The sequence below is a fragment of the Thamnophis elegans genome, chromosome 10, assembly GCF_009769535.1.
Source record: "Thamnophis elegans isolate rThaEle1 chromosome 10, rThaEle1.pri, whole genome shotgun sequence".
Lineage (NCBI taxonomy): Eukaryota > Metazoa > Chordata > Lepidosauria > Squamata > Colubridae > Thamnophis > Thamnophis elegans.
In genome coordinates, this window is record NC_045550.1 from 65,910,101 (window position 1) to 65,928,022 (window position 17,922).

At 43.1% G+C, this 17,922-nt stretch overlaps 1 protein-coding gene across 1 annotated transcript; it reads left to right on the forward strand.

Moving 5' to 3' along the window:
* Window positions 1-2,344: 2,344 nt before the first annotated feature.
* On the forward strand, window positions 2,345-17,541 carry LOC116513731 (cytochrome P450 2J2-like). Its single transcript, XM_032224913.1, has 8 exons — window positions 2,345-2,388; window positions 2,893-3,062; window positions 4,351-4,511; window positions 6,951-7,137; window positions 10,749-10,886; window positions 13,166-13,353; window positions 16,214-16,352; window positions 17,408-17,541. Exons 1-8 carry the CDS (start codon window positions 2,345-2,347, stop codon window positions 17,539-17,541), a joined length of 1,161 nt encoding a protein of 386 aa, XP_032080804.1.
* The last annotated feature ends 381 nt before the right edge of the window (window positions 17,542-17,922 follow it).

The following is a 17,922-nucleotide window of genomic DNA, read 5'->3' on the forward strand; positions in this document are numbered from 1 at the left end:
TTCTTTTTCTACATTATTAGCTTCTTGTTTCTCCTTGTGTTCCTTGTCTGTTCCTCTCCTCTCCTAGAGTGGGGAGTTTCTATACCTTCTCTTGGGCTTTGCACTTGAACTTCCTGTTCCTGTGTAAGAACATGTATTGTATTGGCTGTTGTCAGGCTCCCATGGGGCCATGCAGGGACTATGTAGGAGTCCTAGCTGGCTCTATAGGCAAAGTACAAATCCTAGCTGTTTGTCTGAGCTAAGTTTGGTTAAAAAGTTTCTGAGGGTGATGTAATGAAGGGACTTGTGTTCTGAAAGGGTATTGGGCAATTCCTATTGTGGCTTAATGGCCTTGTCCTGTGTTGGACCTTGAGTGAGGGCTAATCCTATCACTCTGCTTTTGTTCAGACTTTGCTGCAGGGAGTTTCAAAATGGAATGGATGTCTAGACGGCTGCAGTATTTGCTTTGCCTCTGAATAGAGCGATCTAGTTTCCAATAAGCTCTTAAGTGCTGACATCTGCTGTGGGCTATTAAGGAGAGTGGGGGCTGCTTCCTGCCTCCAAGAGCATGTTTCTCCATTTCTCCTTTAAGGAAATATGATATTCTGCCTTTTTAGAAATATTCCTGAGAATATTTCATTCTTCTAGGAGGGGTGGCTGGCTTCCCATATAGGAAAACTATGCCATATTTTGCCATGGGACTCAATCCATTCAATGCTTCTATTGCACTAGATGATAGCTTTCTATGATCAATACTGTGGGGACTGCTTAGCTTAAACAAGAGAATATTAAAAGGAGACCGGAGTGCAATTTTTACATACTTGAAGGGCTAGCATAGGGTTGAAGGTGTGGATTTATAACCCATAGCTCCTAGGGCTCGAGAAGAGGAAGCTTGTGAGTCTTTCATGCTCCAGTTTGATCCTTCTTCTCTTCACCATCTGAAAGTTACATCAACCTGAATACTGGAACTGGAAATGTTCTGTTTGTGCACCTGAGCATTTGTGTGAGTCATCTGAGCAACCATCAGTGGTGGGATTCAAATAATTTAACAACAGGTTCTTTGCCCTAATAACTGACTGGGTGACCATGGTCAGGAGGTGTAGTAGGCAGCACTCGGCCTCCTGCACCCCCCCTGGGAGCAAAAACAGGCCATGGGGGGATGACTCCTGGAAGGGGCAAGGCAGGAAGAGGCAGGGCCAGCCAACAATTTAACAACCAGTTTTCCCGAACTGGCCCAAACCAGCTGAATCCCACCACCGGCAACAATCAATTAACTTCTGAATTTTTATGCAGATCTATAGACTTCAACTCCCGGAATTCCCTAGCCAACGATGGCTGGCTGAAGAATTCTGGGAATTGAAGTCCACACAATGTGCTGACATTGTGAAGTACTAGTATAGAGAAAGGCAAAGTCCAGCATTTATATCTTGCCTGGAGCAGAGTGAACGTGTGGATGGATTCCAGGGAAGAAAGGGATAAAATTAACTTTGTTTACCTCTCTGGCTGCTCTTTGTCTAAGAGGGAACACCAAAATAAATCCTTAATGCTGTCTATAATTCTATTACCTCCTTGTACCTAATAGGTCATGAGGTGCCTTTGAGTTTGTACCACTATTAGTGAAACAGGGGCATGAACAAACTATTAGGTGGGAGAAGGAAGATGAATTATGGGCTTTCTTGAAGCTGCCTTCAAGAACCTGTCGCAGTAATTAAAATATTTGGTACTCATATGATATCTATTGGTAGGTTGAAAAAGAGTCAACTAAGTAAATTAATCTGCTGAATTTGCTATATGGAATGAACATGGGAAAACCTTTCTTGCCTTGTTGAGATTCTGGAAAGAGTGCAGAGAAGAGCAACAGAGATGATTACGGGACTGGAGGCTGAAACATATGAAGAAGGGTTGCAGGAACTGGGCATGGATAGTTTAATGAAAAGAAGGACTAGGGGAGACATGATAGCAGTCTTCCAATATCTCAGGGGTTGCCACAAAGAAGAGGCAGTCAAACTATTCTCCAGACTCCTGAAGGCAGGACAAGAAGCAATGGACGGAAAATAATCAAGGAAAGAACCAACCTAGAATTAAGGAGACATTTTCTGACAGTGAGTGTCTATCAGTGAGTGGAATTGCTTCCTTGAGAAGTTGTGGGTGCTCTAACACTGCAGGATTTTAAGAAGAGACTGGACAGTTATTTGCCTGAAATCGTACAGGGCTTCCTGCTTGAGCAGGGGGTTGGTCTAGAAGATCTCAAAGGTTCCTTCTAACTCTGTTATTCTGTTATATCCTGCAATCGTGTTTATTTGTTCTCTAAAACTTAAACTAGGAAATAATATTTTCATACCTTTATAAGTTTTTTTTTGTTGCTATGGACAGAGAGGAAGGGATGAGGAGGACTGAAAGTTTCGCAGCGTGAGAAGCTGAAAATTTTTACTTAAAAAAACAAAAAACAACAACATCCAAGACTAAAACTTTCTTTTTATCTTGACCCAAACAGCAGGTGAAAGATGAAAATGGCACTTCTAAGACCTCCACGACTCCTTTCAATGACAATGGTAAGTGTTTATAAAATATGGAAGTCTTTGTGCTTTGGAAACATTAGATCAGTGTTTCCCCACCTTGGCATCTGGAGATGTGAGGACTTCCACTCCCAGAATTCCACAGCCATTATGAAACTGCCTCGGACATTCTGGGAGTTGAAGTCCACCCATCCGCAAGTTACCATGGTTGAGAAACACTGCTGGTTGGGGGATTCTGGGAGTTGAAATATAAATTTAAGACAGAACATTTGTGAGAAAATTTAACTGACAGACGCTTTTGTCCTGGATATGAACTAGCTTTTTTTTTTGGGGGGGGTGTGTGTTAACAAAATACATTGCATTATTGATTGATTGATTGATTGATTTTCGCTATCAGTCATGTCTTTACTTCTTTTAATCTGGTATTTTTAGGTGGAGAACTACGCAAGCAGCAAAAAGAAATTGGGCAGCTTATGTTGTTAAAGCATGAGAAAGAAAAGAAAGGAGTGGAGAGCCTGGTGGAAGAGGAGGCCCCTCGTCTGATGGAGACTTTCGCGCGTGTAAATGGTAGGTAGCACTAGGAGGTTACATTGGCTCTTATTTTGCCCTACTCAAGGGTTCATGGAGTCTCCACATGCTTTGAAATAAAATGTGGTACATCTATATTCTAATCTCTCTCTAGATACATATACATATATGCATATATACAAATATGCATATATGCATATATACAAATATGCATATATGCATATATACAAATATACAAATATGCATATATGCATATATGCATATATGCATATATACAAATATACATATATACATATATATGCACTGCACTCCACACCATAACTGCACACCACAACAACTGCACACCACAACAACTAGACACAAGGACAGTTTTTCCCCCGAATGCCATCACTCTGCTAAACAAATAATTCCCACAACACTGTCAATAATTTACTAAGTCTGCATTACTATTATTCTTCTCATTCTTCCTAGTATCTCTTGCTCCCCACCTATGACTATAACCATGTTGCTTGTATCATTTAATTTATATTGTTTTTATTTGTTTCCTACTACAATTTGATACCTTGACTATCGCTAAGTGTTGTCTCTTTCTATTCTTGATGAATGTATTTTATTCTCCTTATGTACACTGAGAGGATATGCACCAGACAAATTCCTTGTGTGTCCAATCACACTTGGCCAATAAATATTTTCTATTCTATTCTATTCTATTCTATTCTATTCTATTCTATTCTATTCTATTCTATTCTATTCTATTCTATTCTATTCTATTCTATTCTATTCTATTCTATTCTATTCTATTCTATTCCATTCCATTCCATTCCATTTCATTCCATTCTACTCCCACTTCCACTCCCACTCCCACTCTACTCTACTCTACTCTACTCTACCCTACCCTACCCTACCCTACCCTACCCTACCCTACCCTACCCTACCCTACCCTACTCTACTCTACTCTACTCTATTGTTATTTCTCTTCTCTTCTCTTCTCTTCTCTTCTCTTCTCTTCTCTTCTCTTCTCTTCTCTTCTCTTCTCTTCTCTTCTCTTCCCTTCCCTTCCCTTCCCTTCCCTTCCCTTCCCTTCCCTTCCCTTCCCTACCCATTCCCATTCCCATTCCCATTCCCATTCCCATTCCCATTCCCATTCCCATTCCCATTCTATTCTTGCAGTGATTTACTTAACAACTGAGGTAAGAATGGGGCAAAACTCCCTTAACAACTGACTCAGTAAACAACAGACACTTTGGGCTCAGTTGCAGATGTAATGGGGGATACTCCCTGTATTAAGAAGAAAGTGGAAAATATTTATCAATCATTTCACTTATAGGGCAGCCATTTGACCCTTTGAAGGCCACCACTGCTTCCCTTTGCAAAATCATCTGGACTCTGAGTTTCAGCGACCGTTCCCCTCTTGAAGATAAGGACAGCCAACAATTGATGGATGCCATTGAATCTGCTGTAAAATCTGGAGGGAGCTTTGTTTACGCTGTAAGTTATTCTTTGCTTTATTACTGAGACAGACTATTCCATACAAAACTTTTGGAGAGCCACTGCTGTTGTGGCCTGCCAATGGCCTGTGGAGTTGGCAGCAGATTCGGACAGTGTGGAGGTTGGGGAGGAACATGACCAGTCCTGGAGTCTGCGGAAGGCTCTGATGTGGGCTCTGTGTCAGAGGCAGAGAGGGGGCCAGGGCCGTCTGACAGTTATGAGCTGCCTTCAGAGTTGGACATCATTGAGGCAGACGAAACCCCCTTTTATTAATTTACAGTGAATTCTGCTCATTCACATCCAGCAAAGTCTTTCAAGGGAGGATTTACAGTCACAGACCTTATCTGACTTGGAGAGTTTCCAGGCTGATATCTGAAGAACTTGGCAAGGAGTCTCAGAGAGTCACAAGCCAATTAAGCGAAATAATTGTCTCGTGCAAACTCCAGTCCCCTTTCACTCCTCTTTTATTTCCTCTGGGAGAGGCCATTCATCGTCCACCTGTGGCCTTACTCCCAAGTCAACCTCTGTTCTTTTGCTGTTCCCTTTGTCTGGCAACTCTGCGCATGCGCACACTGGGAACAGGCTCCAGCTGTTCTTCTGCCCCACTGATGTCTGACTCCGAAGGCAGCTGAGATAACTGGCATACGGCTCTGGCCCTCACTCTGCCTCCGATCCAGAGCCATCACCAGCCTCCAGAACTGGCCCATGTTCCTCCCCAACCTCCTCACTGTCTGAATGCTGCCAGCTCTGCTGGCCGCTGGCGGGCCACAACATTAAATAAATCTCGCTTCCCTGGTGACTTTGTAGAAGAGAAGGTATAACATGTTCAAGTTTGTTTCTCAGATGGTCTTAAAGGGAGCTCACGACCACAGGACACTGCAACCGTCATAAATATGAGTTGTAAGTGGAGGACTACCTATATTCATTGGTGTGTAATCGTATTCATAAAGATCGGCAGATAGAAGATGTGGAGTGACAGAGTTCCATCTAGACATGGGCCCAGATGTAAGGGTAGATATAGATCAGTGGACAGAAATGTGTATACAAGAGAATAAAAGGGAGAAAAAGAAAAAGGAGGAGGAAATAAGACAGCAGAAGGACAGGGAGGAGGAGAAAAGGAGTTTTCTAGTTCATGATTATCATTGCTCTCCTTCATTTAAGCTTCATCAGAGAATCCCAAAAGTGCTTCAGGACTGAAGAAGCTTCTTGGATGACAAGCAAAACATCTTCAAGCAAAACCAAGAAAGTCCAGTTGCCCAAAGGTGCTTTTTCAAAAGGCAACTGGACTTTCTTGGTTTTGCTTGAAGATGTTTTGCCTTGGGACAACCATGGTTTTGCTTTGGGACAACCATGGTTTTGCTTGAAGATCTTTCCCTTTGGGACAACCATGGTTTTGATTTGGGACAACCATGGTTTAACTTGAAGATCTTTCCCTTTGGGACAACCATGGTTTTGATTTGGGACAACCATGAATGATTTTGCTTGAAGAGCTTTGCTTTGGGACAACCATGGTTTTGATTTGGGACAACCATGGATAGTTTTGCTTGAAGATGTTTCCCTTTGGGACAACCATGAATGGTTTTGCTTGAAGATCTTTGCTTTGAGACAACCATGGTTTTGATTTGGGACAACCATGAATGATTTTGCTTGAAGATGTTTCTCTTTGGGACAACCATGGTTTTGATTTTGGACAACCATGGATGGTTTTGCTTGAAGATGTTTCCCTTTGGACAACCATGAATGGTTTTGTTTGAAGATCTTTGCTTTGGGACAACCATGGTTTTGATTTGGGACAACCATGGATGGTTTTGCTTGAAGATGTTTCCCTTTGGGACAACCATGGTTTTGATTTGGGACAACCATGGATGGTTTTGCTTGAAGATGTTTCCCTTTGGGACAACCATGGTTTTGATTTGGGACAACCATGGATGGTTTTGCTTGAAGATGTTTCCCTTTGGGACAACCATGGTTTTGATTTGGGACAACCATGGATGGTTTTGCTTGAAGATGTTTCCCTTTTGGACAACCATGAATGGTTTTGTTTGAAGATCTTTGCTTTGAGACAACCATGGTTTTGATTTCGGACAACCATGGATGGTTTTGCTTGAAGATGTTTCCCTTTGGACAACCATGAATGGTTTTGTTTGAAGATCTTTGCTTTGGGACAACCATGGTTTTGATTTGGGACAACCATGAATGGTTTTGCTTGAAGATGTTTCCCTTTGGACAACCATGAATGGTTTTGTTTGAAGATCTTTGCTTTGGGACAACCATGGTTTTGATTTGGGACAACCATGGATGCTTTTGCTTGAAGATGTTTCCCTTTGGACAACCATGACTTGGATGAGCTCTTATTAAGAAATCCGTGGCCTAGGGTGGGCTGGTCCCAGGCATGGGACCCTTGATAGTGACATTACTTCTCTTATGTTTTCTCTGTAGATACATAAACAGTTCCCGTGGTTCATGAAATATTTCCCAGGGCCACACAAAAATGCCCTGTCCAGCAAGGAGATGGTGCTTTCCCTTATAAAGAAGGCGATACAGAAACATAAAGAAGCAAAGGCAGGGAAGGAGCCACAAGATTTCGTTGATTTTTACTTGTCACAAATGGAGAAAGTAAGTGCCAGTTACTTAGATATGACATGATAGCGGTGTTCCAATATCTGAGGGATTGCCACAAAGAAGAGGGGGTTCAACCTATTTTCCAAAGCCCTAGTAAAGCAAGAAAAGAAACAAGGGATGGAAACTAATCAAGGGGAGAACCAACCTAGAACTAAGGAGAAATTTCCTGACGGTGAGAACAATTAGTTGGTAGAATGGCTTGCCTTTAAAAGTTGTGGGTGCCCCATTATTGGAGGCTTTTAAATAGAGATTGGACCGCCATTTGTCTGAAATGATATAGGGCAGGGGTGGGTTTCTCGCCCCGTTCCAACCGGTTCGGTTGGAACGAGGCCGGCGGCGTCCTCGCGCACGCATGCGGCGCGCGCATGCGTACTAGCGTCTGTGCGATGCTCCAGCTGCTCCTGGAGGATCGCACAGGCGCTGTATGCGTCCTGCGCATGCGTGGAAGCGCAGAATTTGTCAAAACCAGGTAAGGAGCGGGCGCGCGCGGGCGCGGGGGGGGGGGGTGGGCTTCGCCGTTCCCGGAAGTTACTTACTTCCAGGTTCGGTGACCAACCGGTTCGCAGGGACCGCCGCGAACCGGTTGAAACCCACCCCTGATATAGGGTTTTACTGCTGGAGTAGGGGATTGTATTAGAAGACCTCCAAGGTCCCTTAGGACGAGGGATAAAATGATAGTGGTTCCAATCTCTAAGGGGTTACCACAAAGAAGAAAGGGTCAACCTATTATCCAAAGCACCTGAATGCAGAGCAAGAAGCAACGGTTGGAAACTAATCAAGGAGAGAAGCAACCTCGAACTAAGGAGAAATTTCCCGACAGTGAGAACAATTAATCAATGAAATGACTTTCCTTTAAAAGTTGTGGGTGATCCATCAGTGGAGGTTTTTTAAGAAGATATTGGACAGCCATTTGTCTGAAATGGCATCGGATCTCCTGCTTGAGTGGGGGTTGGACTAGATGACCTACAAGGTCTCAACTCTGTTATTCCTTTATTCTTATTTTCTTACTACTGTGTATTTTGCAAAAGGGGCTAGTCAAAGGCAACAATACATTCCTTGGTATACTGAGTTTCTTTAAATGCAAAATAGGTCATCTGACCTTCTCCATATTACATTTATTTTGGGAACTCTTGCTTGTTATATTTTCCCACATTTCTCTTTGCCATTACAATGGAAGATTACTCACAAATAAACATGGATTGGAAATACTTGGGGAAAGCATCAAAAGTTGTAGATACCTGAGAAGGGCATTGAAGAACAGGAGTTGTGAATGCTATTGAACAACCAAGAAGTTTAAATGACAGCTGGTTGGTATTTAAGGATTTTATTGAGAACTAAAGCATTTAGTCATGCTGTTTTTTTAACATTGCACACTTGCAGAAAGTGTTTTTCCCCTTGCCACTGCCATATTTCCTAAAATGGGATGTGATTGAGTTAACGCGCACTTGTTAACGTTTGTAAGGTAGCCCAGACAGGAAACACACCTGAAAGAACTAATTCTATTTTATCGTAAGATGGCTTTAACAGAATCAGGGGTGAGAGTCAGCCATTTCGGAGCAGTTTGCCTCCAATGATCAGGTGGGCCCACCTGCCCTTGAAATTTACTGACCTATATCTCCTCAGCTGATTCACGTGGCAGAGTGGATAGCCATGAGTCAGCTGTGTTACTCCCCAGGAGTAACGGGGAAGGTAAGTGTCAGGGTTCCAAATAGTATCCAAAATTAAATCAGAGTCTAAGGCAAAGTATTTCTCAAAGTTCCAATTTATGAAGAGAGCCATGTTGGCACATGTGGGAAAACCCGAATCTGAAGCTTCCCGGTTTTCCCCACCCAGTTGAAAGTTCAAGATCTTTTCCCCACACCCACAAGTCCATCACATGGTCCAATCTCCCACTGCCATGCTGGCAATTCCACCCATCCAGTTCCGGTCAGGTGCAGAGACAAAGGATGACCTTGGCTTTCTAAAAGGAATTTTGTTTTGGCTACATAGCATCTCACTCCATACAATCCCCGCTCCCATTTTCGCACAATAGAAATGGCATAATAGAATAATAGAAAGTGTTGCAGGCCAAAGATCCAAAAGGAAAGATGGCTGCAGGCCTGACAGTAAATTTTTAAAAAAACTATGCATGCGCTCACAGTGCCCATCAGGCGTGTGCGCGAGCAGTCACTGAACCTGTTATTAAACCGGCAGGATCCCGCCACTGAACAGAATCCTGAAAAGTTGAAAGTACATTTTTCCTCCCTTGCCTTTACAGTCCAGGAAACTAAGGAAGGTCCCTTCTGAGATGTTTGTCAGGTCTGCATTTCTTCTCTGGATCCAGCTGCCTCTTATCTGATTCTTCCCTGATTGTGGCTCTTTCCCCTGTCTCCCAAGGTCATTCTCGCTTACTCATTGCGATGTTCTCAATCAAGCTGTAATCATAGGAGAACACAAGATATCCAAATTATAGGTGCTTCATCCAAGGTTTCTGCCACTAATTGGCTGCTGGCTATGTCGTAACTATGACCAGATAGATACGGATTTAATGTTACAGCCCAGGATCCATTTTGTAAGATGCGAAGAAGCACTTGGAGGAGGAGAACAAAGCTGGTCAACAAAAGAGGGGGGGAATGGAGGGATCTGGATATAATGTTCCTACCAAATAACCTAGGAACCGAGGGGCCCCTAGCCAAAGATAGTTAAATCACATTGGTCAGGTATGAATAACTACATCCATACTCAGCAGAGGTGGGCTGCTGGGGGTTTGCACGGGTTTGGGTGTTCCTGTACCTAGGATTCTACCCAGTTTGGCAAACCCCCAAATGCTACCCTGAGACTCTAGAAAAAGTTCATGGAAGAGCAACCAGGATGATGAGGGGACTGGAGACTAAAACATACAATGAATGGTTGCAGGAACTGGGCGTGGCTAGTTTAGTAAAGAGACGGACCAGCGGAGACATGATAACACTGTTCTAATAACTGAGCGGCTGCCACACAGAGGAAGGGATCAAGCTATTTTCCAAGGCACCTGAAGGCCAGTCAAGGAATAATGGATGGAAACTGATCAAGGAGAAATTCCAACCAGAAATAAGGATAAATTTCCTGACAGTGAGAACAATCAACCCATGGAACAGAAGTGGCTTTTGGAAGTTGTGCGAGCTTCATCCCTGAAGGCTTTCAAGAAGAGGTTGGACTGCCATTTGTCAGAAACAGTGTAGGCAGGGCCTCCTGCTTGGGTGGGGAGTGGGACTAGATGACCTACAAGATCCCTTCCAACTCTGTTAATCTGATTTGTGTTGTATCTTGGATTAATGTGGATCCTGGAAAAAGATGCATTAGAGAGCTGCAGATTGTGGAATCCTTAGTGCTCTTGAGTTTGGTTGTTGGTTTGCTGATATTTCATGATGTTACCTAGTTGGGTAATGAATGAAATCTGCAAAAATTCAAAAAAATAAAATAAAAAACAACAACCCACCAACCAAGCTCAGAGAGCACCAAAGATCACAGTACATTTTTAATGAACGTATCATCTTGTAGAACAGGGAGCAGCACAGACGATATAGCAAAGTTTGGAAGACCAGGCCGATACCTTTTAAATGACATTTTCTTTTCTTTTGCCCCATCAGAGCAAAGGTGACCAGAATGCTGCTGCCTACAATGAAGAGAACCTGGCTGAATGTATTTTTAACTTCCTTATCACAGCTGCAGAATCAACTGCAATCACTCTCCAGTGGGCACTGCTGCTGATGGCATCTCATCCAGAAGTTCAAGGTGAGAGAGGGGTAGACCACAGGAAGAAGGTTGCTATCAATCCCGGGTAGATCAGAGGGGAGGGGTTTCATTTCAACGCAGCACCCAAAGATGGCGAAATCTCTTCCACTTTGAAAAATAATAATAATTAAGAGGGAAACCGTTGCTCTAAATAAAGCTTGAGCTGGGCTTGGCAGCCTAAACTTCGCAGGGAATTGTAGTGAGTGAAAACACATACTTGCTCCCAGCAGCATTCTTAGAGGGTGGAGTGGCGTTTGATGAGAAAATGATTGCTCTGGTAGCTTCTGAAGAGTTGTTCCTGGAGCGATTTTACAAAATAACCCTGAACATGAGTATTAGAGCACAGACAAGCCGCAACTTGGGAGGAACGGCTTAGCTATTTTGTCTGTGTGTAAAGAGCAGAAGAAATAGTAAATATAGTTTTGGCGATCCCCTTGTACATAAGAGGGATGCGATGGCTCAGTGGCTAAGCTGAAAGATCAGCAGTGGGGCAGTTTGAATCCCTAGCGCCGCATAACGGAGTGAGTTCCCATTACTTGTCCCAGCTTCTGCCAACCTAGCAGTTCGAAAGGATGTAAGAATGCAAGTAGAAACATAGGAACCACCTTTGGTGGGAAGGTAACAGAGTTCCATGAGCCCTTGGCATTGAGTCATGCTGGCCACATGACCATGGGGATGTCTTTGGACAGCGCTGGCTCTTCGGCTTTGAAACGGGGATGAGCACCGTCATTTATAGTCGAGAACGACTAGCACATATGTGCGAGGGGAACCTTTACCTTTCTACATAATTCCCCACCACCTTAAAATGTTGTCATTTTCACTCACCTCTTATAAGAACAGAAATTCTTTACCAACTTTTGGGGGACTTTATCTGATGGGAGAACTTTTGATTAATGTTAATAATTCCTTCTGGTCTCATTTTTCTTCTGAGATACTTGTAGCTCCACAGAATGGGAGCCCAGAGTTTCTTTCACACCACACACTAAGTTAATTCTTTTTCTGGGTTTGAATAATATAGCCGACTCCACCTTAGCTTATTGGATTGGATTCACATAATAGATTAAGAACAAACCAAAACTACTAACCTATCTGGCAGTGGCAGAATTGGGGAGAAGAGTCAAATAGGGAATTAGCTTAGAGTCTCTATATAGAGTCCAATCCTCCTTGAATGCCATTGAACCTTGTTAGAGTTTTACCCAGGAGCAAACTGTTAGTCTGAAAAAGTCCTTATGCATCAGTTTGAGCAAAACAGCCTAAATTGGACCCTTCATGTGTTGTTCACCCCTGACATTGGAAAGTTACCTATGAAAGTAGCCACATCTTTTATAAATACAGGCTAAACCAAGAACTCGATGGGATGTCTCAGACTGTCTGTCAGCCTTATCAATTGGATCAATAGCAATATAGCAATAGCAATAGCAGTAGACTTATATACCGCTTCATAGGCCTTTCAGGCCTCTCTAAGCAGTTTACAGAGAGTCAGCATATTGCCCCCAACAATCTGGGTCCTCATTTTACCCACCTCGGAAGGATGGAAGGCTGAGTCAACCCTGAGCCGGTGAGATTTGAACCGCTGACCTGCTGATCTAGCAGTAGCCTGCAGTGCTGCATTTAACCACTGCGCCACCTTGGATCAGACTGGAATTATAACCAGATAAACTAATTCAACTTTATAATGCCTTGGTAAGGCCATACTTGGAATACTGCGTCCAGTTTTGGTCACCACGATGTAAAAATATATAGAGACTCAAGAAAGAGTGCAGAGAAGAGCAACCAAGATGATTAGGGGACTGGAGGTTAAGACATATAAAGAACGGTTGCTGGAACTTGGTATGTCTAGTTTTTGTTCATTCCCCCCTCCCCCGCAGTAGCACTCTAAAGGCTATTTGTGCCTTTATTGGGGGAAAAATCAGGCCCATTTTCACGAAAAACGGGCTGTTTTGGGGAGGTTTGCAGAGTGCAAAACCTTTTTTAAAATTTTCCTCTTCAAAACCTTGCTGCGTCTTATACTCCAGTGCGTCTTATACTCCAAAAATACGGTACTTGGTTCGAACCGGTCCGAACTGGTAGGAACCCACCTCTAGACCCAACAGACCCAGGTTCAAATCCACCTTCACTGACATTGCTCTGTGAGGTTCTTTCAGTCCAACCTTCTATGGCTGTTGTTATGGGGAGAAACTTAACTATGCCTGACTTACTTTGCAAATGTGACATAGCCACAAGCATTTCCCAAAGTAAAATGTTCTCCCCCACCCTCCACTTTCATTTTTTTTTTTCAGATAAAGTCCATAAGGAGATAGAAGATGTTTTGGGTGCTGAAAATGCTGTTAGCCACCAAGTTTGGAAGAAGCTACCTTATACCAGTGCTGTGATTCATGAGATCCAGCGCACGAAACATGCATTCTTATTCAGAATCATCAAACAATTTGCAAAGGATCTGAATATCTTTGGTTTTCTTGCTCCCAAGGTATAGAAGAATTTATTTATTTATTTATTTATTTATTTATTTATTTATTTATTTATTTATTTATTTATTTATTTATTTATTTGTCTTGTATGCCGCCCACTCCCGGAGGACTCCGGGCGGCTCACAAAAGACAAGGGAAAGGGGGGAACGAGACAAAGACAACATATTAAAAACAAAACCAACATTCATAATTTCTGTGGAGGTAGATGCTTCTCAGCTCCCCCCAGCCTGCTGGAACAGCCAGGACTTGGTGGCTTTGCGAAAGGCCGGGAGGGTAGTAAGGATCCGGATCTCAACAGGGAGCTCGTTCCAGAGGGCCGGAGCTGTAACAGAGAAGGCTCTCCCCCGGGGAGTTGCCAGCCGACATTGGCTGGCAGATGGAATCCGGAGGAGACCCAACCTGTGCGATCTAATTGGTCTGAGAGAGGTAATCGGCAGGAGGCGGTCTCTCAGGTACCCAGGTCCGATGCCATGGCGATATAGCGATGAGTGAATGACTACATGACTCCTATATATCACATAAACATCATATTGTCAGACCTGAAAGCCATTGGGTGTTCAGGCCTGCCTCCAGTGTTCCCACAGTAGAAATTGCTTAACACGTGAAGTGTTAAAAAGATCACATGAAGTGTTAGTACCACTTTATAATGCCACACTTGGAATACTGCATCCAATTTTGGTCGCCACAATGAAAATAAGATGTTGAGACTCTAGAACAGGGGTAGTCAACCTTTTTATACCTACCGCGCACTTTTGTTATCTCTGTTAGTAGTAAAATTTTCTAACCACCCACCAGTTTCACAGTAATCGTGATTTATAAAGTAGGGCAGTAACTTTACTTTATAAAATTTATAAAGCAGAGTTACAGCAAACCCCTACCGCCCACCATGAAAGCTGGAATGCCCACTAGTGGGCGGTAGGGACCAGGTTGACTACCACTGCTTTAGAAAGAGTGCAGAGAAGAGCAACGAAGATGATTAGGGGACTGGAGGCTAAAACATATAAAGAACGGTTGCTGGAACTGGGTATGTCTAGTTTAATGAAAAGAAGAACTAGGGGAGACATGATAGCAGTCTTCCAATATCTCAGGGGCTGCCACAAAGAAGAGGGAGTCAAACTAGTCTCCAAAGCACCTGAGGGTGGGACAAAAAGCAATGGGTGGAAACTAATCAAGGAGAGAAACAACATAGAACTAAGGAGAAATTTCTGGACAGTTAGAAAATTAATCAAGGAAACAACTTGCCTCCAGAAGTTGTGAATGCTCCAACACTGGATGTTTTTAAGAAGAGATTAGACAACCATTTGTCTAAAGTGGTGTAGGGTATCCTGCCTGAGCAGGGGGTTGGACTAGAAGACCTCCAAAGTCCCTTCCAACTCTGTTATTCGATATTCTGCCGGTGACTCTGCAGCTCTGTGAAACATTCCTTCTCCAAGATCCAGTAGGCCTCTAATCCTCCTATCTTTCTTGAAGGCCTTAAAAAGTTGGCTCTTTCCACCTACAGTGAGGTAGGGCAATCACAATTGAAGCTTGAAAGATGGAGGAGTGTTTGCCTTTGGGGTTTTGGGCGTTTTTGATATAATTTTATGGCCTTTGATCTTTAATCTACAAGATTATGGCATGTAGAATGGGTGACATTCAAGGTATTCTAAGTAAATAACTATTCATAGCCGCTATTGTATCACTAATGAGATTCATGTCAAGAAGAAACAGTGATACTTTTCAAAGACTTTCTAAAATAGTTCATGAACAGCTGCTGATTTCTTCTTTTCATAGAATCCCAGAGATATAAAGTACCATAGGCCAGGAGTGGGATTCAGTCAGTTCAGACCGGTTCTGGCAAACCGGTAGCTCCAATGATCAGTTGGGAGCGAACCGGTTCGCTCCAACGATCAGGTGGGCCTACCTGCCTGCCCCTGTGCTTTACTTACCTATATCCTCTCAGCTGATTTGTGCAGCAGAGTGGATTGCCACACCTCAGCTGTGTTACTCCCCAGAAGGAATATGGAGGGGAAGCTTTGTTAAAACTGTGCACACGTGCAGAGCATACATCAGACAAAATACGCAATCACCAAACCGGTTGTTAAACCGGTAGGATCCTACCACTGCTATAGGCCAACTATAGACTTCTAATCCAAACCATTCTCAGTGCAGCATTCATAGAAGGATCTCAGATAGATGATCCTCAAACTTTGTTTGAAGACTTCCAGTGAAGCTGTACTGAAATTTCCATGTAGCTTCTTTTTTCTTTTCAACAGTGGCCACCTATAATTCGTGGGTTTCGTGAGATTTAAAAAAAACCCAGGAAAAGTATAATATTACTTTATACGTGAAGCTGAGAGGGTTGTGGTGGCTCAGTGGCTAGACACTGAGCTTGTCGATCAGAAAGGTCGGCAGTTGAGCGGTTCAAATTCCTAGAGCTGTGTAATGGAGTGAGCTCCCGTGACTTGTCCCAGCTTCTGCCAACCTAGCAGTTCAAAAGCGTGTAAAAATGCAAGTAGAAAAATAGGAGCCACCTTTGGTGGGAAGGTAATAGCGTACCATGTGCCTTCGCCGTTGAGTCATGCCGGCCACATGACCATGGAGACAACAGCGCTGGCTCTTCAGCTTTCAAACGGAGATGAGCACTACCCCCTAGAGTTGGGAACAACTAGCACATATGTGAGAGGGGAATCTTTACCTTATACATGATGCTAGCACTGATGATGTTACCTAGTTAGGGTAATGATTAGTTTTCAAATTGACGAAGTTTTCACACATATGTGTGAAAGTGCTCAAAAACTGGTCCTGGGAAAGTGAGGAAGTGATTTGAAATGGGATCATTTGGATGTTTTGAGTCAACTTTTTTCTAATTACTTCCAGGGAACTTTTATTAACCCAGATCTGAATTCAGTGTTGCTTGATCCCAAACTATGGGAGAAACCTGAACAATTCAACCCAAGTCATTTTTTGGATGGTGGAGAATTTGTTGCCAAAAAAGAATTTCAGCTCCTTGCTGGTGGTAAATATAAAAGTGATTTATTGTCATGTAGATGATGTGATTTTATTTTAAACTAGCTGATAGCCTAGTGTTGGCCAGGTATTTATTTATCCTAATCCTGTGTTAGACGGGAAAAGCCCTGATGTTGTTGAAAATGTCCAGACCAAACGTATGTAATTTCTGATGTTGGATTTTCCCCCTTACCAGATGGAGCCCCCTTGTGGAGTACTGTGAAGCCATTACCATGGCAACTCCACTGTGCTAAACAGTAGAAGCCATTTTATGGCAGTATGGTAGAAGCCATTTTAAGGCACAACAGGCTGTATCTTAACAGAACACACACTCTGAGGGGTGTTAGGGGCGTCTTATCCCCACAGTATTTTTTTCCAGAGAGTAAGTCATCTGTGTACCAAGTTTGGTTGAAATTGCTTTAGGCGTTCCAGAGTTATGCTGGAACACACACCCATACACACACCCACACCCACATGATAGATAGATAGATAGATAGATAGATAGATAGATAGATAGATAGGAAAGCTATGTCTTGTTTTCAAAAACAAAAAGCACATTTAGATCATATCGCAAGACTTGGAGATCAGTTGCGAGTCCCTGTTTTATCTGTCTCTTATATACAACTTGAAATTTGTAAACATTCTATAACTTGGCCAGTGAAAGTACATTTTTTGTATGTGTGTTGCAAAAACAGGGACATGACAAGGTTCATGAGTCATGCCAAACTATTTTTCACTGAATGAGTCATACGCTAGTTGGCTAGATTTTCAACAACACACTAAACTACTATATAAGTACAACTTACAAATTATTCTACACGTGGGTTAATACTATGCGCAGTAAGCTGGAATTAAATTTCTGCCATTATAGCCTAGTCAAGGGTGGGTTCCTCTCCCCGTTGCTACCGGTACGCTGCTCAGGGGGCCAAGAGTCCTGTTTGTGCATGTGCGCTGTGCATGCATGCGCACTCCACTGCCCCTGTGACACCCAGCTGCTTGTCAGAGGTCACGTAGGCGCCACATGCTGTGCCCGTGTGCGCAATTGGCTGGTTGCTTTAAAAACAGGTATAGAATGGGGACGGCGGGTGGGACAAACCAGCCACCGTACCGGTACGCTGTCAGCTGCTTCTGACTACTACCAGTACGGCCTTATGGCGCCGTACCAGCTGGAACCCACCACTGAGCCTAGTGCTGCATGAACTGGGCTACAGAAATGCTAGCTTAATAATCAAACCATATAATAATTATTGACAGGATTTTGCTCTGTATTTAAATTTGGCTTTTTAACCTTTAACCTCAGCTACCTTCCGTTCTCAATGTTGTCATGAGTTGTTGTTTCATGATTATTTTGTAATGACGCTTCCTTTTTCCTCCACAGAGTCAGATGGGTCTTTAGAGGATAGATTAGCAAGAGCTGAGTCCTTTACTTTCTTCATAAATCTGCTCAAGACATTCACCTTCCAGTTACCAGAAGGAGGGAAGAAAACCAGCGAAGAACCAAGAATGGGGTGGACAACGTGTCCTCATTCTTATAAAATCTGTGCTGTTCCTCACCGCAAGACATCATAAATTCCAATTAT